Here is a 27,977-nt window from a genome sequence, read left to right as displayed (position 1 = left end):
ATAAGATTATAAATTTTAAGGAAATAGATACACACACACACATTTATATATATATATACGCACCTTTTGACAATTGTCCCGTCGGCAGCGTATATAGTTATAATATATGAGATACGTGGAAAAGTGCCCCTTTCGGTTCAGTAGTTTGTGTGCGTGCAGAGCCGGTTGGAATGAAATGGGATGTATAATAGAGTCATGCTTATTGACAATCACTTATGCTAAAAAATAAACTTTCAAAGATAGAAAAAGTGAGAAAAAGTTTGTTGGGAATCGAACCCAGGTCTCCTGCTCAATAGCCTCACGTCGTTCCCCTACACTACTCATTTCCTTAGATTTTGGTTTTCCTACTTACTGCTTACATAGTACTGGTACGTAGCGTGCCCGCGTCCGTAGAATTACACCTCTAAAATCGGAATAGTAATCGCGTTATATATGTGTTTTTTAGAATGATTAAGGAAATGATGTCTTATTATTTGATTCTAATAAGAAATTAGAAAAACACGATTCTAGTACAATGTTTTACTACAGTGTAGAAAGTGGGGTGTTTAATCTGCTATAAACAATTTTATTAAAAGCCTCCAATAATATTCATATTCTAAATTACGAAGTAAATAAACGTCTTCATTGAAAATATAAGAGTAAAGATACAGGAAGACTGTATATAATTGTCCAGTATAAATAATCATTTGAATAAGTCCTGCTGGCCAGTAATTACTTTTGTACCAAAGGACAGCAGTGTAATACAGTGTACTACGTTAGTGTGCAAAAACTGGTGTTCAATCAAATGTTATGAACTAATGTTTAAAAAGCCTTAACAAAATTCATATTTGTAAATTACGAACAAATTTAGTCTTCGTAAAAATACAAGACGAGAGATACAGGTAGACGGCAAGAAATTGTCCAGTAAATATGAAATATTTCAAAAAATCTTGCTGCAGGTAATATGTACTACTATGCCGAAGGGTTCCATTATAAGGGACTTTTCTATATTACAGTGCAAAATAGTGTTCTCTCAAATGTTACCAACAAACGTTTAGAAAGCCTCCAACAATAATCATATTTGTAAATCACCTACAAATTGTAGTCTTCATTGAATATACATGAATAGATATACAGGGAGACTGCAAGAATTTGTGCAGTATATATGAAACTTTTTAAGAAATCTTGCTGAGGTAATATATACAACTATGCCCAAGGTTTCCATTATAATCCACTGTACTACATTATAGTACAAAAGTAGTGTTCACTCAAATGCTATGAAAAAAATTTAAACAATCTCCAACAATATTCATATTTGTAAATTATCTAGTAAATTGTAGTCTTCATTGTAAATACAAGAATAAACGTGCAGGAAGGCTGAAATATTTTCCCACCCTTATATCACAGATATGAATTACTTTTCCTGCAGGTTATATGTACAATTAACTACAAGGACACTATTATATTACATTGTACTAAGTTACACTGCAAAACATAATATTATAAAATGCTACGAATAAATATTTGAAAGGTTGCAAAAATCACATTTGTAAACAGTAAGTGTTTTCGCAAAATGCAAGGTTTAATAGGTAGGCTATTGGAAGACAGTATCCGCTGTTTATGTTTGAGAAAATAAATTATGTTATTGTCTCTAACATGTATAGGTGTGCGCAAAGTGTACATAATAAGCCATGCACATGATTGCCAGAGTAGAAGTAGTAATAGAGTTCTTTCTAATAAATTGTGTGTTTACTTTTCAAAGTTACATGGAAGGAATAATACCGGTTGAATTGAAGTATGTGTTGGTAACAGATGTCTGCTGTAGAGGGAAGTGAATTCCTGAAGGAATAGTTTTCTAGAACATGACACCTCATGGCAAAGGCCTGATCGGGGGCCTGGGGGCGGAGCCCCCAGCGAGCTTCAGCGAGTTATAAATATACGATGAAAATGCCATTTGTGATTTATGCTGATTTTGAATGTCTATTACATAAGGTTATGCGATGTAAACAATGTTATCTGGAAGATGAATGATATACTAAAAAATATCAGCAGCACAAGCCATCTGGATTCTGTTACTATATCGTAAAAAGTGATGGAAGTAAAACTGATCCTGCCGTGTATAGAGGTAGAGATGCAGCTAAGAAGTTCATAAGAATATTAAAGAAAAAAGCCAAACAAATTTCGAACATATGTAGAGAAAATAACGAATAACCTTTAACACGTAAACGTTATAACAGTTCAAGAAATCCAAATCCTGCTCTTACTGTAAAGTACAATATACACCAAAAAAACATAAAGTTAAACATCATGATCATATAACAGGAGAGTTTGTAGCTGCATTATGTAACAACTGTAATTTAAAAGTTAGAATGCCTAAGTTTGTACCAGTGATTATACATAACTTATCAGGATATGACTCTCACTTGTTTATAAAAGAACTAGGATGTAATAAAGAAAAAATAGAATTAAAACCTAATAACGGACAACGTTACATATCATTCAGGAAAAAAGTTGGTACTATCAAATTAAAATTCGTAGATTAATTTAGATTTATGGCATGTAGTTTCGACAAATTATAATCAAACCTAACGAGAGAACAAATGACTCACACACAACACTTTTACCATAATGAAGAACAATTTAACCTTGTAACAAGAAAAGGTGTTTACCCGTATGATTATGTTAGTGATTGGAATAAGTTTAGACAAAGAAAATTATCTACAAAAAAATCATTTTTTAACAAGCTTAACAAAACACATATAAGTGATGAGAATTATAAGCATGCAAAGAAAGTGTGGAAAACATTTAAAATTAATAATCTCGGACAGTACCATGACCTATATCTAAAAACTGATGTTTTGTTTGTAGCAGATGTGTTTGAGAAGTTTAGAGAAATATGTATTAAAGCTTATGGTCTTGATCCAGCTTGGTATATGACAGCACCAGGTTTAACTTGGCATGCGATGTTGAAAACAACAAATATAAATTTAGAGTTACTAACAGATTACAATATGGTCTTGATGATAGAGAAAGGCATAAGAGGTGGAATTTGGCAATGTAGTAAAAGATATATAAAAGCAAACAATAAGTATATGGAATGTTACGATGCAAACAAAGAATATTCTTACTTAATGTACTTGGATGCTAACAACTTGTATGGATGGCCAATGAGTCAATACTTACCATTTAAAGGATATAGATGGTTAAGTGAAGACGAGATAAGAGAAACAGATTACACAAATATACCCGATGATTCTGATACTGGTTATATATTAGAAGTTGATCCTGAATATCCTAAAGTATTACATGACTATCACAAAGACTACCCACTAGCGCCTCAAAACGTGTGTCCACCTGGTTCAAAACAATCAAAACTGTTAACAACTTTATACGATAAGGAAAAATATGTAATTCACTATCGAAACTTAAAAGAATGTTTGTCACTTGGATTAAAACTTAAGAAAATTCATCGTGTAATAGAGTTTGAACAATCAGATTGGTTAAAGAATTACATAGATTTAAACACGCAGATGGGAACTAGAGCAACAAATGACTTTGAGAAAGACTTTTATAAGCTAATGAGCAATTCAATTTTTGGAAAGACTATGGAAAATATTAGAAACAGGTGTAAACCTATAAAAATAGAATGTAACCCGTAATGGTCAACGGTGGCTTCATAATTTTTAGCAGTTAGGGGTGAAGGGGAAAAGAGGGCTCGTAGTTCGGTTCGGTTAGGTTAGGTTAGGTGGACTGTACATAATTTCTCATGTTCGTCTAATTTTGATTTGTTATAAAATATAATAAACAACGTCTACAAATCAATGTTTGATGAGTACCTAGCTGATGTCTAACTAAACTACTTAAATTTGTAATTAAACAATAATGGGAATTTAAATCTTCTTTTAACTGCAATAAATCAATATATTTGCTTATAGATTTGTTTTCGCTTATATGTAAAGGAAATGTTGTTTCGTTATCACAATCAATTCCGTATATGTTGATAGAAATTGGTTCATTAATAAATTTAGAATAATATATATTTTCAACTTTTTTATGCTTGTTAGTTCAACAGGGAATATGATATCAGTTTGTTCAAATAAAAGTAATAAAGTATTAATATATGACATGTAATTATTTACACGACGTGGGTGACTTTTGAGGTGTGTAATGCTGCTAGAATACAATACAGAAAACAGGTGTTATGATTATTTTGAATATTTAGAAAACATGTTTAGATAGAATCCATTGGAGCAATTTTATAGTTTTTTTTCTTTTTGACTTTTCAATAACGCATTAAGACTTTTTATAAGACAATAATGACTATTGAAATTTTCTTCACAATACAATAAATCAATATGTTTACTTACAAATCTATGTAAAGGAAAATTGTTTCGTTATCATAGTCAATTCCATATATGTCGATAGAAATTGGTTCATTAATAAATTTAGAATTATATATATTTTCAAATTCCTATATGCTTGTTAGTTCAATAGGGAACATTATAAAAGTTTGTTCAAATAACGGTAATAAAGTATGAGTATATGGTACGGTGTATGATAATTATTATGATAATTATTTATGAGTATATGGTATGATGTATTATAATGACTTACATGATGTGGATGATCTTTTAAGGTGGGCAGTTCTGCTAGAATACAATCTATAAAACACTTATTATTATTATTTTGAATATTTAGAACACACTTTTAAATAAAATCCATTGAGGTAGCCGTATATATGATGAGGCCGCCAAGGGATCGTATTCACTGATTCTGATTTGAAATTTATGAGTAGTTTCAGAGCATAAAGACCAGCCTGAATTTTTAATTAGTCTAATCTTATTAAACAGCTTTCCAATCAAATCATTTAAATCTGTAGTAGGTAAAATGATTTCATTCCCACTAATTACAAAGAATCTATATGTTTCTAATTCTGATAGTGGTTTCGCAAATGTGGTTGCCAAATTACAATTATGTTTATAAGATGAGTTGTTTTGTTCCTGTTTTTATGTTTCCAAGCATTCACTTTTCTTATAATTTAAGAAACAACCACTATCTTGATTTAATACATTATCTTCCAGTATAAAATGTTTCAAATTATCATTACGTAAACCTTGATTTGGTATGATTTGATTATTAAGCTTACTTCTTTTTACGTAACTTGTTTCCATTTTTACAGTTTCAAAATAGCACTTCTTTTTTGACTATAAAGTCACAACTATTACTATTAAATAACAAAATGTTTATTTAACTTTTTATAACCTAATATAAACGTAATACCTATAATACGGTTGTGAAATTAACCACTTCTTGTTATTATGACAGCACCTTTTTTATTCGAATCTGAAAAATAAAAAATGAAACATACACAAATGTACTCTCCAGGCTCCACCAAAGTAAACTTTCACAAAACGGCTATTTTTCAAAAAGAAAATTGTTACTCAAAATTTTACCGGATATGGTACCAACTGAAATGATATACAGTATATTTTATTTCCCTGAAACGTATTATCTAACTACACTAGCACAATGTTTTAAAATCCGTGTCGAGTCATTCTAGACGAACTAAAAAAATCACCTCTGTTAATAACGCAATGGGAACTGTCAACATATGACGGAAGTTTTACAACTGATAATCTAAAAGCGGAAGTCACAAAGATTAACTGCGTTAATGTGCACTCTTTTAAACAGCTGAAAACTAATGAAGTAAACAAAATGAATAAAAAGTGCTTAATATCATTTTTTAACCTCCCCAGCTACTTTTTTTCTTTTACCACACAACTTCACCATACGCAAAGTTAGTGCAAACCAGCTTGATCCACTTTAAAATGACTCATGGGTTACGTAATGCTCTGACGCAATCTTAATTACCCTCAAAGCTATTATTTATTTATTGATATTCCTAAAACTTAATTTGCGGAATGCTACTGAATACTTTTGATTTTAGTAAGGAGCACAATTTTAACTTTTTCCTTGGTACGTTTGCACTTGTAAATATTGTTAATTTGAATTTTTTCCTTAGCGTGACTACAGGCAAAAACATGCAACGACACGAAAATGCTACATACCTGATTTAACACGTTGATTCATTTAAAATTGACTTCTTTTTTTTATATTAGCCTTGACAATTTTATAGAACTTCTAAATAAGACCACCGATTTTCGGAACTTTATCCAAGTAAAATAAAAAACAGACAAATACAGAGCATACAGACACACAACTACTTCAGTTCACGACAGTAAAAGTGACGAAAGGAGATAAAAGTCACCGTTGCCAAGCCGTGTTTTTTACACGTTTTATTTCACAATTTTCTAGTGGAAAGTAACCAATTGATAAGATTGAATGTTTGTTTTATGAAAACAAATGAGATTTAAATCGCTATTAATTTCTTTTACAGTTAATTATATAATATCAATTAACTTTTTGACACTTTTTAATAGCCTGCACACAATAAGCAATTATTTAGTCCTACTCAAGTAGTAAATACATGTAATCTTTCATTATGTGTAATTGATGCTATGGATTTAAAAGTAGTCATATTCTTTTATGAGCTCCGCTAGGGGTAGCTACCCCCGTAATATACCCTAATCTCTGCTATGTTACGTAGAGTTTAAAAAAGGTACCATACACTTTTATACATAGGAGTGTTTTCGTAGTGTCTGTGTAATTTATGATATGTTAAAATAGGGGTTGAAAAAATACTCATAAAAGGGAACGAGTTCACCCCCTTATTATGTTTATAGTCTTTGCTATGTTACATAGTCTTATATAATTTCTGCTATGTTAAAATACGCCATACTCTTTTATCAATTCTGCTATTTACATAGTTTTGTGTAGATTCTGCTAGATAAAGAAAGAAGTCAAACTGCTACGTGCTATCCCCGTAAAAGAATGATACTTTCTGCTATGTTAAAAATGTTAAAGTAGCCTTTCTGCTATGTTACACAGTTGTGTACATTCGTAGTCTTGTATAATTTCTTATATGTTAAAATAGCGTTCAGAAAAGTGGTCATAAAAGGGAATGAGTACACCACCTTATTATGTTTATAGTCTTTGCTATGTTACATAGTCCTATGTAATTTCTGCTAAGTGAAAAATTATGCCATTTTCTTTTATTACCTATATGTTTCATAGTCTTATGTAGTTTCTGCTATGTTAAAAATGTTAGTAGCCTTACTGCTATGTGACATAGTCATATGTATTTAAAATAGAGATTGTAAAAGGGAACGAATACACTCCAAAAAAAAGTGCTCATAAAAGGGAACGAATATACCCCAGAAAAGTGCTCATAAAGGAGACGAGTTTTCGGGGTGTTCGATTTTCCATGGTTGGACGTTACATGGGTCATGGCGTATCGTGCGACACTGGACTATCGAGCACTTCGGATCAGATGGGACCTGGATTGGCCTACTATGGCCTAGGTATGTTCCAGATCGATCATATCTCCTCTAATACCACTGTGAAAATTCAAGGCTATGATAATTCGAATCAAATTAGGAAATTACAAAAAGGAGTACAGATACTTAAGAAAAATCTTCAAATGCAGGATTGTAACCGTATTCCAGTGGTAAACGTAAAACATTTACCACCTTGAGCAGCTGAAATTCAACTACCTGAAGAGAAGCGTTAACCCTTGACAAGTCGCACTGTCGAAGTAACACGAGTAGTTGCGCGTGGTCAGAAAGGCCGCATGAACATAATTTGTTGCAAATATTGTTTTAAACATTTTTCTTGTATTAGAAATGTAATTTTGTGTGGTTTGGATTAGGATGGAGTAAAACATGTATTACAATAATTAAGATTAACAGTAACAGCTATTAGAACGATCTACAATTAGACATATACTGTTTTTCTTATTGCTAGTAAAATATGTTTTTTCTTTATTGCATATCTCTTTAGACAGATAACTGCGCACTGGTTGTATTGGATATTCGATTCCTTATTATGTTCTTTTGTTTATGTAAGGAAACACAACGTTTTTTACTTTATAATATTTCATTTGGAAGTCAACTCTTTGGTTCATCTAAAATTAGTAATACAATAGTAAATCATTAGTGTAAATACTATATAAACTTAACAATAAATGAAAACTTCACAGCGTAGTTTACATTACACTTGAGCTCACTCGCAGCTAAGCGGTTAGCATACATGCATTTGGCGTCGGAGATCAGGATTCGATTTCCGGTGGGAGCTCATGTGATTCGGTTCACATGTTAAGCAGTACTTCCATGTCTCATATAGAATCCACGTTGAAAGGGACTGAAAATTGAAATTAAGTAAAATCAAATTTGTATTTAATTATTTTAGGGTCATGTTGTTTTGAAACTTCAACTATGCAGCACTACATTGAATTATTTTAGTTCATCTCTAATTTTACAATATTTTACTCTTCCTCGTTGCTTATTTCGGCCTCTTCTGCTCTGACAACATTTGGAGAATTGCTGGTCATTTCTGAGATTAAGGTCTTCAAACTCGCTTGCAGACTCCTTACTTCAACTTTCGTGTTCACCACTTCTACATTATATTTTTTGTTAAGATCTTCCTCAGACAAAGCTTCCACGAGACCATTTTGGCTTATTTATCCGAATTGTCGTATCCTAACAGTCCCCTTTGTTATTTTAGGCTGTTTATTCGTACTTTCCTCTTTCTTTACACTTTGTATCAGTTTGTTAAGACTCGCCTGTCCGTTAAAAGACTAGTTTATGTTTATCAAGCTTAAAATATCTCCAAAGCAAAACTCACGTGCGGAGCGAAGCACTGAAGAAAAACAATACATGGTTAGTCTCGCGCGGTGGAAAGCACCGCAGAGTTACTAAATAATCACTAGTAGTGAAACTAAACAATGGATAACGGCGTGGTTGAGCAGGAACGTTCGGGAAGGTGCGGGAAAAGATTAGCTGGACGCTGGAGTCTGTGTGACAAACAGGGTGGACACACGACAAAAATAATTTTCCGGTGGTACTTTTGGCCGCGGCGCGACTACTCGAAGGTTAAAAGACAGTATGCTTCTCTACCACTGAAAAAACCTATCTCAAATTCGGAGAGTGAAGATGAAGTAAGGATTTGTATACTGAATGTAGCTATTAGTCTTGTAAACTCATATAAAGTAAAATAAATGAAGTTATTATAGGTCTCATTTTAAATTTAGCGAGGTTAGATCCATGATTAAGATGACGGGTATATCGGATGCTATACTGGCAATTGGTTTCCTAGAAACAATTAAACAAAAATGTTACTTAATTGGTATAAATATATCACAATTTTTGATCATATTTTGCTACCTCGGTTTATCTTTATATGATGCTGTAAACACTAAATTTATAGGGTATGCAGATTTCAAAATTTAGAGAATAACAAATTTTAAAAATCATTTTATGCAAGGTAAACGAGATGCTCAGATTAGAAAGAAATATTTTGACCGATAAAAATGTGACTAGTTTTGTAATTTCGCCTACAAAGACTGAAAATTAGTGAATCCTTATCAGCATAAAAGCATCCACAAGAATGTTATTATATTTTTATTATTAAAAATGCTACTGTGAGAGCTCCTTCGTGACTAAGCGTTTATCGTTCACGCTTTTGACGTGAGGGAAATGGGTTTGATTTCAAGTGGGACCTCATATGGTTTGTATTCCACGTTATTCAGTAGTTCCACTCTCATGTGGCTTCACTTTTTAACAGGATGTTAAACTGAAAATAAACTCAAATATTATTGTTATCACAATGTGTTAATTTTACATTAGCTAATTAGTAAAAGTCAAATTGTTAACACTTTGCAGGATAATGATATATCTGTGCCCATTATAGTCATGAGAGATTTAACTGAAAATCTGCTAATCGGCTTAGATTTTCTTGCACAGTAACGTGCTGTTTTAGACTTTGAAAATAATATCTTATCATTTAATACTGTAAAGGATAAAGTTATTGTAGATTTAATACCGGCGTTCATTAATTTTACTTGTCCAAGCCTGTCTTTCGGAACAAATAACATTAATCAAATAGAAGTACATGAAGTTAAGGAAAATGGAAATAATCCTATTATCGACTGCTTTAATGAGATTGTGACTTTTTAATAATCAATACAAAAATATGAAGTAAAACTTAATTATCTTTTACTCAAACATACACAGGTCTCTCCTAAAGTTCCTGGTTAAAACGTGTCTTCTATTATAGTGGATACTGTTCAACCAATTATTATAAAACAAAATTTTATCCCTTAGATGTTTAGAGAAAAAGTAGGAAAGCAGATAAATGTATTGTTATGTAATCAAATTATCCGTCAATCTCAGAGTATACATCATAATTCAGTACTGTAGTTCTGAAGATGGAGGAAAAAAGACCGAGAATCGTTCTTGAATTAGGAAAGTTTAATCAGCATGTAAAATTACAAATTATATAACCTAATGTCGATGAAATTCTTAGTTCCCTACATAGGAATACTGTATTTGCAAACTTAGATCTAGTTTCATCCAACAACCAAATTTTGCTACATAAAATCTGCAGACCTTTTACTGCCTTTACATTTGAAGGTCAATTATATGAGTATAATCGTGTAGTATTTGGTTTAATTAAGGGATGTGCTACATTATGAGCGTGTTTAAATCAAGTACTGGGACAAGTCTTACGACCTAACGTAATTTTCTATGCGAACGATATCTGTCCATTAAAAGTAAAACAACAAAAAACTATTTCATGAATTTTGACATTGTTCTCACTCTTTTAGGAAGTTCTGATTTTACTGTTAACTTAGAAAAGTTAAAACTCTTCAAGAAATCGATTGAATTTTTTAGATATAAAATGTATTCACAAGGATTATGTACAATGATTGTAAGATTCATGCTGTGAGAGATTTTGGCTAGCCTGCTCCATATTATTCTTTGAAAACCTTCTACAAACTACATTTTCCTGTTGTTCTCCTGAATAATTGTACAATATATATATTGCTCTTTCCGCGAACTAAAATGTTCTTCTTTTATCAGCAGGTCTCTTTTTCTTGCGAAAAAGAGTATTCAGATTGTTTATAAAGTATTTCTGTTGTGATTAATATAATACGACTGTTTACGCTCAACCATTTATCCATTTACTCCTCTTTTTACAAAACTTCTTTTTAAACGATGACGTTACTTAATCCTCCTTTAGCCACCGCCATTTAATCTTAGGCTCTCCATTTCGAGTTTCCTATCGTATCTAAAAACGAACGTTACATCTACACTCGCTATTCTATGTTATAACAAACCCGTGCATCATTTGTGAACTTACACTTTTAATTTCCTTAATTTCTTATTTTCGGCAAAATATATTACTTAACTAATTTGGTTATACTTTCCACTGCTCACGTAGGTAAAAAAATGGTCCTTCCTTTCTTCAAAAATGGTTTGCGACTCGTGAGCATCAACAACCATTCCAAAATTGAATTGTGCTTCGTCGTTTACTTTTCCCTACATCCAAACGACTTTATTCTAGCTAATTCTCGAATCAACTTCTCACCTACAATAATTTACTTTTCTGTCCAAAACAGCGTAAAACAGCGTATTTACTTTATTGTCCAAATCCTACTTAATTGTATTTTCTTCCTGTTTGCAACCGACGTGCGGAGCATATTCGCACACTAAATTAAGTCTTGATACAAACCTCGTTATACGCCAATTGATCGTGACTTCAACTCTCACGAATCACACTGCTTATCAGATCACTAAAGCGAATAATTGTATGACGTGTCGTCCTTTCGAATTTAAACCACTAAACAGTAACTAGTAGCAATCTATTACATCCCTTGCTTCATTACCTTTCCACCTTGAGACTTCTACATACGCGATCTCAATCTTCCCATTTTCCATCAGGTTTGCAATCTCTTTTTCTCATATCTCAGGTGCATGGAGTCCTTCGTTCGATCACAGCTCGTGCTAGATGAACTTTGTGGTGTACAAACACCTTGTGTGTGGTTTTCCTCAGAGTTCTCCCGTTTCCTCCTACTGTCTTCACTCCACTATAATCATAGGCAGTATAAACATGCGTCATAGAACTTTAAAGATTTAATTTCTCTCTTTGTCTCAATTCATAGTTCACATATCAATTCCTCAAGCTTTTGCTTTCTCTTGACTATCCTTTTTAACCTAACCCATTCTCGATGCAGTAACAATGCATATTTCACAAAGAAATATTCAGAAGCTCCCTTTATTTTGCCTAAAGAAGCACTGACATTTTAAAAAGGATTTTATTAGGACCCATTGCATGAATTTCCATTATATTTTTCCGATTCCCCATTTGATGTTATCTCCATTAATTTTATCATGCTTTAGGCCGTCAAAAACAGTGTTTAGAGACTTGCGTAGGCATATGGGAAATCTATTTTTTTAACAAATATTTTCCTATAATTCTGAAATAATTGAACAACCAAAGCTTATATCTTGCTAAACCCTATAATCAATATTATAGTAATTTAATACTACCGATCATGCTTAAACCAGGTGGTTACACAAAGGAACACTTTAAGCAAAAGATGTATCAAACGCCGGTATCACAGGTTTCACGATACAGGTAATATAGAAGATGAAACAAGTGACGGTAGTACACAGGAATTTTAAAAATACAACAAACACATTACTTGCAACGCTTAATGTAGAAAATATTATTAAAAGTAATAACGAATATAATTGCCAAGTTTGCATAACTTTATATATATATATATATATATATATATATATATATATATATTTGTTTGTGTGTGTGTGTGTGTGAACATATATACATATGATGGTTTAAGGATAAGTGTGCGTTCTTATTACTACACGTGGTTTTGTTAGGGATGTTATCGTAAAAATTTTAAAGAATAAGGACGCCGTGAAATCGAAAAAAAAAAGTTAGGGAAGTACTGAGTTAGGTTAATACACTTACTAAATGCAGTCAGCAAAACTCAACTCCTAACAAATCTAAAAAACATATTCGTCCTTTTTTAATTTGACACTAATACTTGCTTTTCAAAACAAATTATTTGCAATTACGAATTTGGAAGTGCAATATCTTACCCATAGTCTATAAAATTATAATGTTCAGGTTATCACATAGTCACTCCAATGCGACGGATGTGTCAAGTACATATAATCCTAAAAAGAGAAAAGAGAAAAAAATCATTGTAACTAAATTAGTTTAACATTATCTGAACTCTTTGTTTATGTGCACTTTCTACAAAATGGAGTTATATACGAAATATATTTCCGAATTATACACAATAACGTACCAACAGAATTGAGCAACTAATGCAAATGACCTCCAAACTCTCTACTAAGTTTACTCTAAAGTCACTCTTACTTTAAGTGCTTTAGAATATTCAACCAATGTGAATTATATATCTTTTATAAATATGTACAGTTTTTAAAAGTAAAGAATAATTGTACACATGGAATCAGCTTAAAGGAAATTATCCTCTTTGTCATAAACTATGGATAGCTTAGGTGAGCAAAGTCTGTATGATTCAGCACAGTGATTCAATATTTATAGAGTTATCATTGAAATCGTAATGACGTAGAAACCTAAGATTGATATTTTCTGGTAATCCATGGATGTAACACTGGAACATATAACACGACCGTAAAGAATAAGATCAGTTAGAAAATAGAAGATATGAACCATCCATCATCAATAGTGTGCATTGGATGGTGGAAATCTGAAGATCGTTGTTTATGATATCTCAGATCAATCCTCCAACAAACCTTACCTTTTATTGGCAAAATCAGTGTCTCATACCACCAACTTTCAGTTGGGTATACTGTAGAATTAAATAGCTAAAATTAAATGACATATACATATGTGCATATAATATGAGAAATAACTACTCAAAATTTATCCTTTATAATTTTATTAAACAACAAAAGGAAAACCAACACATAATGCGTCGTGAGGAATAACAAATATGATAATAATATATTGTCGTATACGATTGCTACGTGGAGCTACAAAATCTCACTTCAATTTTTGTCCATTTATATTTTCAAAATAATTAGACTATATAATCTTCCATTTATTTTATTAAATTCTAGTTTTAAAGCTATCTAAGGTCACAAATATTATATAACTCTCGAATGTTACAAATATAAGAAAACTGGGAGAGGAACCTCCACCTGACCTTAGCCCCAAATCCAATTTTTCTCTTCAATCTTTACTTTTTAAACATTTAATCTAGAATCTGTTAGTATCAAATATAATTCTATCGTTATAAATGGTCACGCCACGTACTCACACAAATCTTACACTCGGACGAATTCCGTCAAATTTGCAACAATAATTTAAATTTTTGAAAAAAAAATCTCATACAAATAAATAATAGTATTTCCAGGCTACATAGGATCTCCCCTTCCTTTGACGGTGCAAAACGGCTGAATAGTTCAAATACGGTCTAAATAGTTTTTACTTAACAATCAACGAAAGCCAAAACCTTATTATGGGAATGATTCTACGAAAGAACCACACAATTAAGAAAAATGTTCCCTAAGATTGACAAGGGACAAATTGAGGCACGAAAAGTAGACTAATGTTCACCTTAGAATGGTAGTCAAATACCGTTCTTACCAAACTGCTTCCGTTCGGCTCTCTGATTTGGACGGAATTATGACCTTCGTTTAACTTCTATTAAAAATCTTCCTTTACCACAAACAACAAGAGAATTCGAAACATGGAAGAAATATATTATTTTCAATAGAAGTAAATACGTAATCAAGAAAGAACGAAAAAACTTGCAGCGATCGATTTTCGTCGATCAATTCACAAATAAGCAATCCGGTAATTAGCTTGACAATCAAAAATCATTCACTTTCTTATACCTTTTTGTTTACTAGAATCGATTTTTCGTATTATATACAACTAAATATTGCCATTTAACAACTCCACTTTTTCCCACTTTCCGACATTCGCGAGAATATAAGAATTCTCATTATTTACATTTTCTCCCGATTTATTTGTAACTGATAACTATTATTAATAGGTCTTCTTTATACGCTCTGAACAAAGGTTAAACCAAGTACTTCATTTCACAGGAACAAACTCTTGATCGTGTAGCGAATCAACACTTTCCCATGTTATACCAATCTCTAGCAGACCTCCTCACACCGGGGCATGCCGTACGTAACTCACCGACTGAGGATCCGTTCGCTCCAAGGAAGAAGGAAAGAGTATTGCCTTCTGGAAAAACTATTCAGATTTTTCACCTTCTCTTCAATCGTATTAATCATTATAATTTTTCTCTTTTTTAAAAAAAAATATATTACAACATTTCCTTTCTGTTCTTTTTCATTTTTAAACGTAACAAATTGATTTTGTAATCTATATTAAGCTTCCTTATTTTTAGTAAAATTCGTCCTGACAATCCTGTTCCAAATCCAAGATTCAGGGCGACATTTTTTCGAGAGCAATATTTCTGGGTGCGTACACAGCTTAAGAGCGAGAACCAAATACATTTCAAATAAACCACATTCATTTCAGACGAATACCTTTCTTCGAATATGTATTCAAATAATTTCATCATGTTATAGAGTTGGCCTTGAGATGACACTCAGGAATCTATGATTTCCAGACAGAGAAATACATACAATAATGTTGTTTTGAGTTTCAGATTTTACAGTTACAATATATAAGACACTAATGCAATTATGAAACTCCGCACTTTCTAATTAGCTGTGAAAGCAAAAAATGCGTTTGTTGCATAACTATGCAAACTACTATAAAAATAGACAATTATGGTGCGGAATATATTCGTGGATATTTTAGTCTGAGGTTCTACGCTAAACAAAGAAAATACCAAACGGATATGTCCGGAGAGCAACGTCCAATTTCAAGATATTCTGTAGAATCAGTTCTCGTTTTGCATTACTTGAAGTGCAAATATGTTCCTTTCTGTTTACCCATGTAGTACCGTGATGAGTTACACAGCCATAAATATAAAATTGAATTATTCTGCTGAGTGCATTATTGCATGATGCAGATTGCTCCATTTCCCCTCAAGCCTTACACAAATCAAATGAAAAACTTTGTGTCACGCCAAGTGAGTTTTGTGTAGGTCAAATACAATATGCGTGGATTTACTGGGATTCTCCTATCTCCTCCCGCTTTCTTCATTCCGTCTTTTCTTTTATTTATCTTCACTGTCTCCTTTAACCTAGCCGGCGTCACCATGAAGCACAGAACTTAAAGATCTCATTTCATTCTCGTTTTGTAAAACATTGTTCGAAATGCTTTCTGAAGAATTTGAATATTATACATAATCCTGTAAATGCTATAGGTGTAATATGAAAGCATCCCGTTTGCTGATTAATGAAGTATAACATATTTTTTTATAATTATCATCTATGATTAAATATTTCATTATACATCCTTTACAGCGTACTTATGTCCTTTCTTTCCTTTTCATATTATGAAAAGTGCTACTAACCTGGTAATCATGATCAACTACAACGCGTGCTAAGTTACCATTTTTGTTATCTTCTTTTGAGCTATGTGCAGCACTTATCCAAACAGGTGCTTGTTCCTAAATAACTTTTGTTATAGGATTAACATCCCCTGGGATCATTCAATAGGTACGAAGATTAATTCAATGTCAATACTCAAACCAATGTCAAATGGAAAACGAGATCCTTGGGTAAATCGACGCAGCTCACACGTCTTGGTATGGTAAGATAGACTCAGCTCACAAGCATTCCCTTACCAACTTTTCTATATGTATCAAAAAGCCGGAAGAATCGGAATCAATGCAAATGCCATTACTGGTCATAGCATCTCTACTACTCGGTTGCAGCAGTCATGCTCAGCTACGGTGGCTCAGCCAAAATTGCATTTATTTCTTCTCCCCAACTTCCACCCAAAGTACAGTTAACACCTGCCATATATTTAACCAGATCATATAATACCTTCCGCGAACCAATAGAGAGCTGATTATTTAAGCAAGAGGAGTGTTAATTTGAATCACAGGGGATAACTTTATGAACCAATTTCCATAATGAACCAAGTGATCAGAATTGTCATAACTGCAGAACATTCTGAGATTCCATAGAAAATTAATCAAACTTCTACTTTTTGAAGCACCCATTGTGTCCATCATTGTTCGTGGAATTTTATCATAAATAACTGATGAGGAGGTGCTTGATAAGTTAAAAGCTGAAAGAACAGAAGTGGCTAAATGTATACGTGTCAGAGATAATAACAGAGCATTGCACATGGTATGTACTCTGACAGCTTCTCTATTCACCAATGATCGGTTGTGCAATAGGGCGTTCATTTATCTGAAGTATTATATAGTACAACTGTCCCTATTAAGAACATTTCTCGCAATTAGATGTAAGCGGTGTCAGGTTTATAACCAGCATATAACTGGTGTCAAAATGTTGTAATATCAGGTTATTGTACTGTCAAACATGAAACTATGGAATGCTACAATATGCATAAAACATCAGTTTTCAACATATACTAGTGACAAGTTACCCAACCTATATTTATAAATGTAGAGGTAAGTCGGTGATAAGGACAAACCATTCTGTGGCAACAGATCTTCTTAGTACTATAGATTCTAAGTTGACTCGATCACAATCTGTCAATTCCCATCTCAGTCTTTAGCACATTCTTCCTTATATTATGCTCATCTTTAAAAATGTTTCTTATTGCGATGTCAATTAATAGTATATCATGTAACAACAGCAATCGCCGGTCTTTGAAGTTAATATGTATCCCATATATTCTAAATTGTAAGTTCAACTTTTTATTTTATAGAACCCTGCAATCTATTTTAATAATTCACACTTGCACTTTGCGAACCTTGTATTATCCCCTTTTTTCTTTTCACAATAGTGGTGGTCAATTTTTAAGCTTGTTCTGTTCTTTATAAATTTGAGTGCTTTAGATTGCATAAGTATTAATTTACAACTACATTTACATCTATTACCTAAATATGCACGAACCAGCCGTCAAACCACACTCGATGTTGTTATTAGCACTCTCTCTACGGTCGATAAGTGTAATATACAAATATTCGATAGTATCGCTAGTTACCGTATTTATATGAATGCCATTTTCACCCAACAACGAAGACAGTGTTCTAAGTAAATTCTAAAAACTCTTATCTTAACATACGAGAAGAAATGTCTCTTCTTATATTAATATTGTTCTTTATCTAATGGTTAAACACCGGCGTCAGATACAAACTTCAGCAACACCTTTCCAGCAATGGTGGTATTAGAGTTTCAGTCATTCGGGGGAACAAGTGAATCTCTTGAAACTCGTGCTGTAGTAGTTCAGAAATTTACATCTGATCTACCCAAACAAAAGTGTCCTAGTGCTACAAACTGGTCTCATTTAAAGGGCCTAAGATTAGCAGATCCCATTTTCAACTTAGTGGGCCCCATTTACATTCTGTTGGGAGCGGATGTGCTTCCATCACTTATGTTGAGCGGGAAGTGTATGGGGCCATCCGGGACGCCTGTCGCATCAGAAACTAGTCTCGGCTCTGTGCTATCTGGCAATATAGGTCCGACAAGTGGGAATCTAACGATGACGTCACATCGAGTTTCGTGCGAGATCGATGAAGCTCTTCTCCAGTTTTGGGAGTTAGAAGAGCTCCCACTTACAAAACACCTGTCCAAGGAAGAAAGGAGTTGTGAAGAACACTTTGTAGCTACACACCACCGTGACGAACACGGAAGTTATGTGGCGAGACTACCCTTCAGGGGTAATACAGCTCGTTAGGAATATCACGTGAAATCGCAGTGAAAAGACTATTAAATACCTAACGGAAGTTAGCTAAACAACCCTCCCTGCAACAATAAATATCTTGACTTCATGAGGGAATACCTTTAGTTAGGGCATATGGAACTCATTCCACCAAATGAGAGAAACGTCCCAGCTGAAACTAGTTGTTATCTACTACATCATGCTGTTTTTAACGCCACCAGCTCCACTACGAAGGTGCGATTGGTCTTCGATGGGAGTGCAAGAACAACTTCTGGTGTATCTCTGAATCACAAGCTCATGGTGGGGCCAAAATTGCAGGACGATATTTTCCCGATTTTTGTTCGTTTTCGTGAGCATCGTGTTATCTTATGTTCGAATATCGCAAAAATGTATCGGGCAGTGTTAGTGCACAAGGACGACGTCGACTTCCAAAGAGTTGTGTGCAGAGATTCCCCAAGTGCACCAATCGAAGACTACCGTTTGCTAACAGTGACGTACGGTACTGCAACTGCTAGCTTCTTGGCAACCAGATGCTTGCTCCAGGTAGTTGAAGAAGGGAAAAAGTATCCTTTAGCAGCGAAGCCAGTAAGAAGAGATTTTTTCATGGATGATTTCCTCGGAGGTGCAGCTAGTGTGAGCGAAGCAATTAAGCTACAGCAACAGCTGATTCAACTTTTGCGAATAGAAGGCTGCGAACTTTGAAAGTGGCTATCTAGCGAACCGGAAGTGCTCGAGGCTGTTCTTCCCCACATGCGTGAAATTGACTTACAATTCAATTTCGACACCGGTAACAACATCGAGACCTTCGGAGTACAGTGGCACTTGTTAGCGACGAGTTTTGGTTCAACTTAGTGCCTCTCTCTCCCCCATCAGTGTGGACAAAAATAAAAGTGTTGTGAGAGATTGCCAAGATTTTCGATCCCCTTGGCCTTCTCTCCCCAGTAACCGTTAGGGACAAGATGATGTTACATTCATTGTGGAAGGAAAGCCTCGCTTGGGACGACCCCCTCGCCTTTGATACAAGTGCAGCCTGGTGAGAGTACTGCGATGAATTGTTTTTGCTCCGTGAAGTGAAGGTCGAAAGATGCATTGTGCCCTCTGATGCCGTCAGCTGTCAATTAATAGGAGTATCTGATGCTGCTTAGCGGGCCTATTCTGCAGTCGCCTATTTACGAACAGAGCGTCTTAACGGTCGTGTTGACGTGAGACTCATCGCTGCAAAACCAAAGTTGCTCCCATCAAAACAGTTTCCTTTCCTCGATTGGAACTTTGCGCCGCATTGTTGCTGGCCAAATTGTTAAAAACAGTTGCAAGTTCAATCAGAGTAAAGGTCCAGGATACAAGGGCTTTCACTGACTCTACTGTTGTGTTGCCCTGGTTAGCCCATCTCCTGATAAGTGGAAAACTTTCGTTGCAAATCGGGTAGCAAAAATACAAGGAATTTTGCCTTCGTCACAATTGCTCATACCAACAGTGGAGACAACGCAGCTGATTGTGCATCAAGGAGGGTAAAGCTCAGTGAGTTCTTAGAGCATCCCCTTTGGTGGTGGTGCGGTTGCGCGAAGCAGTGTTGCCAGAGCTTCCATGTCTTCCCGCTGACTTAGCTACAGATGTGAAAGAAAAGAAAAAAATGTGTCACAGTTATGTGTGTGCAGTGTGAAAATAACATTTTGAACCGTTACTCTTCTCTAGTGAGTTTGAAGCATGTACTCGATTGGTGTCACAGGTTTGCTTACAACTTCAGGAATCTGGTGCAGAAACGCCAGGGGTCTTGTACTTTTGAAGCGTGTACTTGTATTTTGTTCTTGGTAAATGAGGTACAGAAAAGAGAATTCCACACTGAAAGCAAGTGCCTATAGAAGAAATCCCATCTTCCTCCCCAGCAATGGGGATTAGAGCTTGTTCAATGTGTATATCCAGAAAATGATGCTCTAGTGCGAGCAGTAGTAAATGATGCTCTAGTGCGATACAGTAAAGAATGCCTTCAGGGATTTGAGGCACCCTATTGCGAAGCTGTGTCCATTGCCTTTCAACCCTTTAAAGTAAAGTGAAGTCATGCGAAATGCTACAACCTCGCTCATCAAGCATGTCTTATCATTGCATATGAATGATATATATTTTTGTCTTGTGTTTGCTTTTTAAGAATAATTACGCATTATTATTGTTATTATTATTATTATTATTATTATTATTATTATTATTATTATTATTATTATTATTATTATTATTATTTCTCGCTTTTAGTGTAATTCTTGTGTGAATCACGATAATCCATTATGTGCGTGTCTTATTTGAAACTTGAGCCTTTCATGGTGAGGGCTATGTTCGGGCCACTCTGCATTCTAGCGGTTTCATAAAAAGAAGAAAAAAGGTGCTTATGTTTTGTCAGTGTTTGAGCCTATTGTCAGCATTTCCAAAACTTGGAACAAAATATACGTTTAATGTAGTGTCAGTTTTGCTGTACAGGTGTCTCTTGAGGTCAATTTTGTGTCTATTTGTAGCCTCTTACTCTGGCGTTCTCTTGTCTTTCTTTTCAAAATACCGTTAGGCCACCTCCCGCAATTTTTGTGTGTTGTGTTGTGCTTTCCTGCAAATGCCTCGTGTGCGGGATCTTCAGTGTTTGTGTGTTGTATTTGCTTCATTCTAATACTTATTAATTCCAGCAACTATACAAATTTATACAGTCCACAATTACAGATGCAAAATAAATTGTTATTGTTTTCAGTAACTCATTATCTGTTTAATTAAATGTGTAAAACAATAAACTATTGTTTGGTAGGCGTATACAATATCATTTAACTTTCTTGGATTTTGGCTGACTGAATATTTTGAGCCTTGAGGAAACAATAGGAAGTGCAGATTAGGTACAAATTTATTTTTCAACATAATTCCCTTGGACAGCAACACACTTACTCCAACGGTGCTGCAGTGCTCTTATCATAATAGAAAAAACCTTACTTTATGACTACGGAAACTCCTCCTCGGCTGTCATTATCACCTGCAAAGCGTTGTCTTGCTAGATTCTTTTTTCAGATTTTGTAATAAGTGGAAGTCTGAAGGGCCAACCCTGGATAATATGGTGGATGAAGAACGAGTTCAAAGCCGCATTCATGAATAGTCGCCATGGCAACTTCTGATGTGTGGTCGGGAGGATTGTCATGATGGTGGAGAACGCCTATGGACGTCATTTGTGGCCTTGAATTTGCACGCAATTGCTTTTTTCAAGAGGTAGTTATAGTATTGTCCTCTAATGGTATGACCCCTTTGCAGGCAATCAAATAAGATCAAACCTTTGGAATCCCAAAAACAGATGCCATCACTTTGTCAGCGGAAGGGATAACATTTGCCTTCTCTGAATTGTTGTTTTGTTTCTGGCTGGTAATGGTGTACCCAACACTCCCCAAAGTGATGAATCGATGGAGAAAATCTGCTACATCACGTTCTAAAGTTTCAAATTGTCCATGGATAGGAGGTATTGAGTGAGTTTTTTTCGGGATTCGGAAGATGTTGGCACATCTAACAGAAACTTTTGATATACGAAGCTCATTCTTCAGTATATGGTCTGCTCGCTCCTGTGACATATCCAGCCTCTCTGCTGTATCTCGAGTTGACAATCGGCGATATTCTATGATCATATCAAGTATCAGGCAATGTTTTCCCTGAAGGTATCAATTGATGGTTTCGTAGATCTCGGCTCATCTTCAACACTCAGCGTTACACATTCCAATTCCTGTGCAAGTCTTTTGATGATGGCATATGAAAGAGCAGATTCACTTACGGGATTGATCCTATCCTGGTGGATCTCAGATGCCACCATTCTTTTTAATTCCATATACGTGATCACTAGCGTGTACTCGACCTTTTCTATTTTCTCAACTTATACCATCTCACTCACTTTGAGAGTCTGTAAAAGACAAAAGAAATTACATAGATCCAAGAGCTTGATACATATTAATATCAAAGGTTGTATTATTCTAATACTTATAATTGCTCTATTTTTTGTTCTCATATTCTATGTTACGCTCAAAACGTTTCAGTCACATCTCTTATGCTGCTGCTCTTTGGTTAATGGTAGGCTTAATAAAAAGAATTGATAATTCTAATTAGTTTGCCAAGAGCGTATCAAATTACCTGATTGTCGTGGTATATTACCTGATTCTATTGTTTTTGAATTTGCATTAACTAAATAATGCTCTTCATTTTCCGACTCTAGAAATAAGCTATTGCTGCTACATACCGCTCTAAAAATATAAAACTTTTTCATACAGATGGCATCAGTGTAAAGGCCATAGTGTCTCATTGTGCTGAACCACAGATAAATTAAATACAAAGAACTTTGATTTTATAGCAGTATACATCTATCTAATACTTCTTAAAATTATCCTACAGAATGATTAATACTAACGTGGACGTTCTCTTCACTTCTCTTGGACGATAGGGAACCATGATAAACAATGTTAATATGAAGGGTTTCCAAATACATAGATATTTATGGAATAATTCTACAAATGAATGAGTAATAAGGGACATTGCGTAGTATACTATGTACATTCAGAAAGCTTGCATGTTAACACCTTGCATGTTAACGCATTAATTTGTATAAATATAGGTAGTTCTTAAATACCTAACAGAATTATCTCACAACTGCCATCATTGTGAAAGATACGGTTTCTTTACGTGACAAAACAAGTCACATGAAGAATACCGTCTGATAATTATTTATATTGTATTAATGCTTGTAGGTTATCTTAAGATAACTTACTGTGGGTCTAGAGTATCTTCTATTCAGCTAATACGTAGTCGTTCAAATTTAACAACGTTATGTGGATAGGTATGCAACGTTATTAAATATTTCACAGAATTACATGGACACAACATTAATGTAAGAATGCAATTGGCTGCTAAGCCACAGACAACTTATATCAAGAAGAGTTTTGGAATAGCAATGCTCAGTTGCTAAATAGTTTTATCAGCAACTGCTATGGGGTTAAGCGAAAGAGTATAATGTCTCTACTAAACTATAGACAATTCAAACGACCTACTACGGTTTGACAGCTATGCAAAATCTATACGTATTTTATAGAATTACCTTACGTAGTACACTATAGCTGTATATAAAGGTCAGCTTTAGAACTCCCAGTGGGGTTCAGTGCATCCCACGACTATGTTTTCATTTTACAGTTCATACTGTTTCACTCGAATTCAATGTTAGTCCATTACTTTTCCTACTTTGGTTCTTTTCGTTTTGTCCCTCTCATTTTTCCGATATTATTTTATCTGAAAAAATGAATGATACAGCATTATTTGCAGTTATTTTAAAATGTCTTAATGTGCTTGAATTTTTACTCATTCGTTTCTTTGTGTTCAAATGTAGCGCAATGAATTTGTTACTATTGTCAGTTGTAAAAACATTTAGTTAGACCTACCAAGTGCAAATTACATTACGCAGTAATACTGATATTGTAAATAGCACAATGTAATGTTAGACAGGTTTATGATTTATACTTTCAAAATGCAAATAAAATACAAATTCTATTTCTGGTTTTGTCTGTGTTACTTTTAAAAATTGAATTTAATTTTTATTGCAATATAGATAACATAGCAGAAGTACGATTCCCGAAGTTTGTAATGATTTCGATACGGTTCTATGTATTAACAATAAGTAGGAGAGGATAAAAAAAAGCCTTACTGGAGACAAAGTTAGTCAATTGCTTCTTCGGGAAGGAAGTGTGTATTCTGAACAGGACCTTGATGCTCACCTCAGCTGACAACAATGAACCAGATGATATTTTCTTTTAGAGAATGAAAGCGATAGTAGTTTAGAAGTAAATTATAATCATCAGGAAACATTGGATCAACCAAGTACATCAGATGATGTACAGAAAGTGTATATTGCAAAAGGTTGTAAAATTTAATGTGTTCAACCTCTAAAGCGATTCAAAATAGAATACCAAGCAGAAACAGTGTTAACAAAAAGGCAGAATCTTCAAGATTTGCTGCTAAAGAACGTGACTTACGATCATCTGCATTTCTATTGGTTTCTTTCCTCAGTTGCTGAAATTCATATGTAAATGGATAATTACAGACGGACGGAAAATTTTGGTAATCGGTGGAACTAAATGGATCAAAACCGAACTAAAGAAGTTTGTAGTTACGTTCTTAATTATTGTTGTATATAAGTTCGAAATGAATTCATCAATCAATCATGTAGTCGCTTGGATGAGCATCCAACATTATCGAAGAAAATGAATTATAGCAGATTTCAAGAAATCTGAAGTTCGCATGATTTTATAATGCAGCAAAGAGAGGCACAAAATATTCCATGAAAAAATAGATAATAAGAAATCGTTTGATATTTGGGTTGGGTACTTGAGAGAAACTTATGTGCCATTATATATGACAGTAGATTCCAGTAGAAAGGTGCTACTTTGTACAAGGCAAAGGAAACTGACAATTGCAAACGGAGTAGACAAATTGGAGAAAGTATTGTACCGTTATGTGGCACATGGGAAAGTAGACGATGATTTTTCTGTGAGGTGAATGACATGCATCACGTGATCGTATGCATACCATATTCGTTTTAAATGTATCGTTTGTTTCCAGTGTTTAATCAAACATGAAAGGGTCAGGCTCACATGTTACTTCTTCGAATACATTCACGATTTCTTTACCATATCGATGGGTTGTTTGCTATCTTAATATTGCATTTTTAATTTATCACGAGAATTTTTAAATACTAAATTTAATAGTATTTAAATATTAACTATATTAAATAGGAACATTTATGGTCATTTTTGGAGATCATGTCGAGCATGTCTCTTGGGGTGAACTACTTGAAGTAGGGCAGGAATGCAAAACTCTAATTTTTAAGATTCTCAATTTCTACACATAATTCTACAGCATTAAAACAATATTCGCATTTCATTGCGAGATGCAGTCAAGACTTCTTTAGATCATCTAAAGACATCTCACACAACGAAGTTCCTCTGAGAAAGCTAAAGTAATTGCTTACTTCTTTGAGCCTATCTCTTCTACTAGTGTTCTTCCCGTAAGAGGTTAAGAATTCTAAAGAAAGATTGTCTAAGGCTAGCCACCTCAATAAAACGTCTCGTTTCATCCCTCTCCACTCTTCTGACATTTCTTTCTTCACTGATATAACGCTTTTCTCTAACCTGATCTTGCACACCTATATTCTAACAATAATCTTGGGATCCGACAGCTAGCTGCCAAATCATTGCGTTCAAATACCTGAATATTGTGTTCAAAGACATGCAACAAATCAAGAGATCTTTGCAAAGCCAAACTCCTATTCTATATTTTTTGTTCACTCAAATTATTTCATTCAAAACTGAACCTCAAAATACTAAATTAATTACAAATTTCAAATTGTTGATTCGTTTCATTAAATTTTTGGAAATTAATGCGACTTCTTAGTTAGAGGAAGTCATTACAATTTTATCAAATACTGAGCTAACATTTACCAGTTCAGAATTCAGGGCTGTCACTGCTTCTGAGTTTGAGCCTCATCTTGTGTCCGAAGTATATTGGACAGTGATTTGCATATATGTTTTCGTTATCGTGCCTTAGTTTTGATGAAACAAAAAATACGCTTTCAGAACGACGCTAAACAAGTATTTAGCTTTTCGTTTTCATTGGATGCATGAGATTCAAGGTTTGTAGAATGCACATGCACAAACAACACATGGTTGCATAACGATTCGATATTTGTAACACTGCAAGATTTTTCGAGTCAAATTGGCACCATTTTTGTAATACTGTTCTCTACATTCTGCTAAATTGAGAGCATTTCCCTCTAACCTTAGAATATGTTCTTCCAAATCTTCGCCAAATTTTTTATACACAACAATGAAATCAGTGAAGGTTTTTCTTCATTCCACACTTCCCTTCTCCACTTTCCTGAAATGTGACACAGCGTTCAAATTGACTCATTGGCTCAATGTGAGATACATCTGGAGTACGGTGAAACATTACATCTCCCTGCGAAATAAGACGCATTTCTCCACCAAAATCCTGAAGAAGTGATTTGATATAATTTAGGTCCGCTCGTTTCAAATATCGAAACCGAATTTGCCTATCACGTAAAGTTTTTCTGATATTTGCAATCACAATTTTTATATTGTTGTAATATCGATGGAAAAAAATAACATGATAGAGAACATGTGTAATTTGAATAGCATATGATGAAATTGCAACGATTAGAAAGCACTACCTTATGTAACGCGTTCATTTCTAAAACGTATAATTCTCACAAGAACACTATATTTTATATCTCACATATACTTTGCCACTATAAGAATTAAAGTTTTCATACTTTTTAATTTCAACACGAAGTTCACCATAATAGACAATATTTAATATGTGAAATGAATATGATGACATTGTAATAATATACAAAACACTACTTATGTAAAATGTTGATTGCTAGAATGTATGAATCTCCCATGAAGAACACTATTTTTGGCGAATGAACACTGTGTTGTGTTCTGTTTGCGTTCCTAGTAGAGTTATCTCGTACTAGATACCAATAGCAATCTTACATTATGGAGACGTTCCATCACACCTGATATTTTCGTTATATTTATTTTATGTCTTGATATAAACGTTCGCCATGTCCCCCGCTGAATACTCCTACATTAGCACTAAAATAGTCCAGATAACCGTGCAAGAAACCAGGCCGTCAAAAACTTCTTCCTTAATTTTGCCATCCGACAGGCCTGGAAATTTCTAAAGAGGTAACAAAGGAGTTTTCTTCTATCGAAACACTTCATCTTCTATCGAAACACTTAAAGTACTGCCTCATAATTCAAAATTGTATAAGAAAATGGGGCAATAAAACATTTTGATGAAAAATTAATGGACGATTAACAATCTTTTTTGGTCGTGGCACGAACTGCTTCCTCTTGGGCCACTCAGGAACTGATCAGTGTATATTCCTGTATCGAGAGTCCCACTTCAACATGGGAACTTTCTATAATCTTCTTCTTCTCCCAATTATATATCTCACTCTTTTAAATCAAAGCACAGTAACAGTCTGTGTTAATTGTATTTCAATTTCAGAAAACCATAGATACATTGTAGGAGTTTTCAAAAAGATATGTTTAAGGGGCGACTGACACTGAAGCAAATTTATTCCCAGGGTTTAGGAAAACACCTTTGCGACTTCTTTTACTCGATTGAATAAAGAGTTCTGCAATTTCCATTATCTCTCTTCATGAGAGAGTGAGTTGAAGTCGGGAATCGCAACGTAAAGGGCCTGAAACACCTTTTTC

General features: G+C 34.1%; 1 protein-coding gene across 1 annotated transcript in view; it reads right to left on the bottom strand.

The window, feature by feature from the left end:
• Positions 1-27,977, bottom strand: part of LOC145683385 (phospholipid scramblase 2-like) — a 1,334,370-nt gene that overhangs the window by 114,816 nt on the left and 1,191,577 nt on the right. The window contains exon 9 of the mRNA XM_081754718.1: positions 13,005-13,082. Coding sequence (XP_081610844.1) covers positions 13,029-13,082 — 54 coding nt within the window. The 3' untranslated portion in view covers positions 13,005-13,028. The remainder of the gene's footprint in view (positions 1-13,004; positions 13,083-27,977) is intronic.

This window comes from Thermobia domestica, chromosome 4 (genome assembly GCF_964235325.1).
Source record: "Thermobia domestica chromosome 4, izTheDome1.hap1.1, whole genome shotgun sequence".
Taxonomy (NCBI): domain Eukaryota; kingdom Metazoa; phylum Arthropoda; class Insecta; order Zygentoma; family Lepismatidae; genus Thermobia; species Thermobia domestica.
Note: the sequence above shows the minus strand (reverse complement) of the source record. Positions and strands in the feature narration are given on the sequence as shown.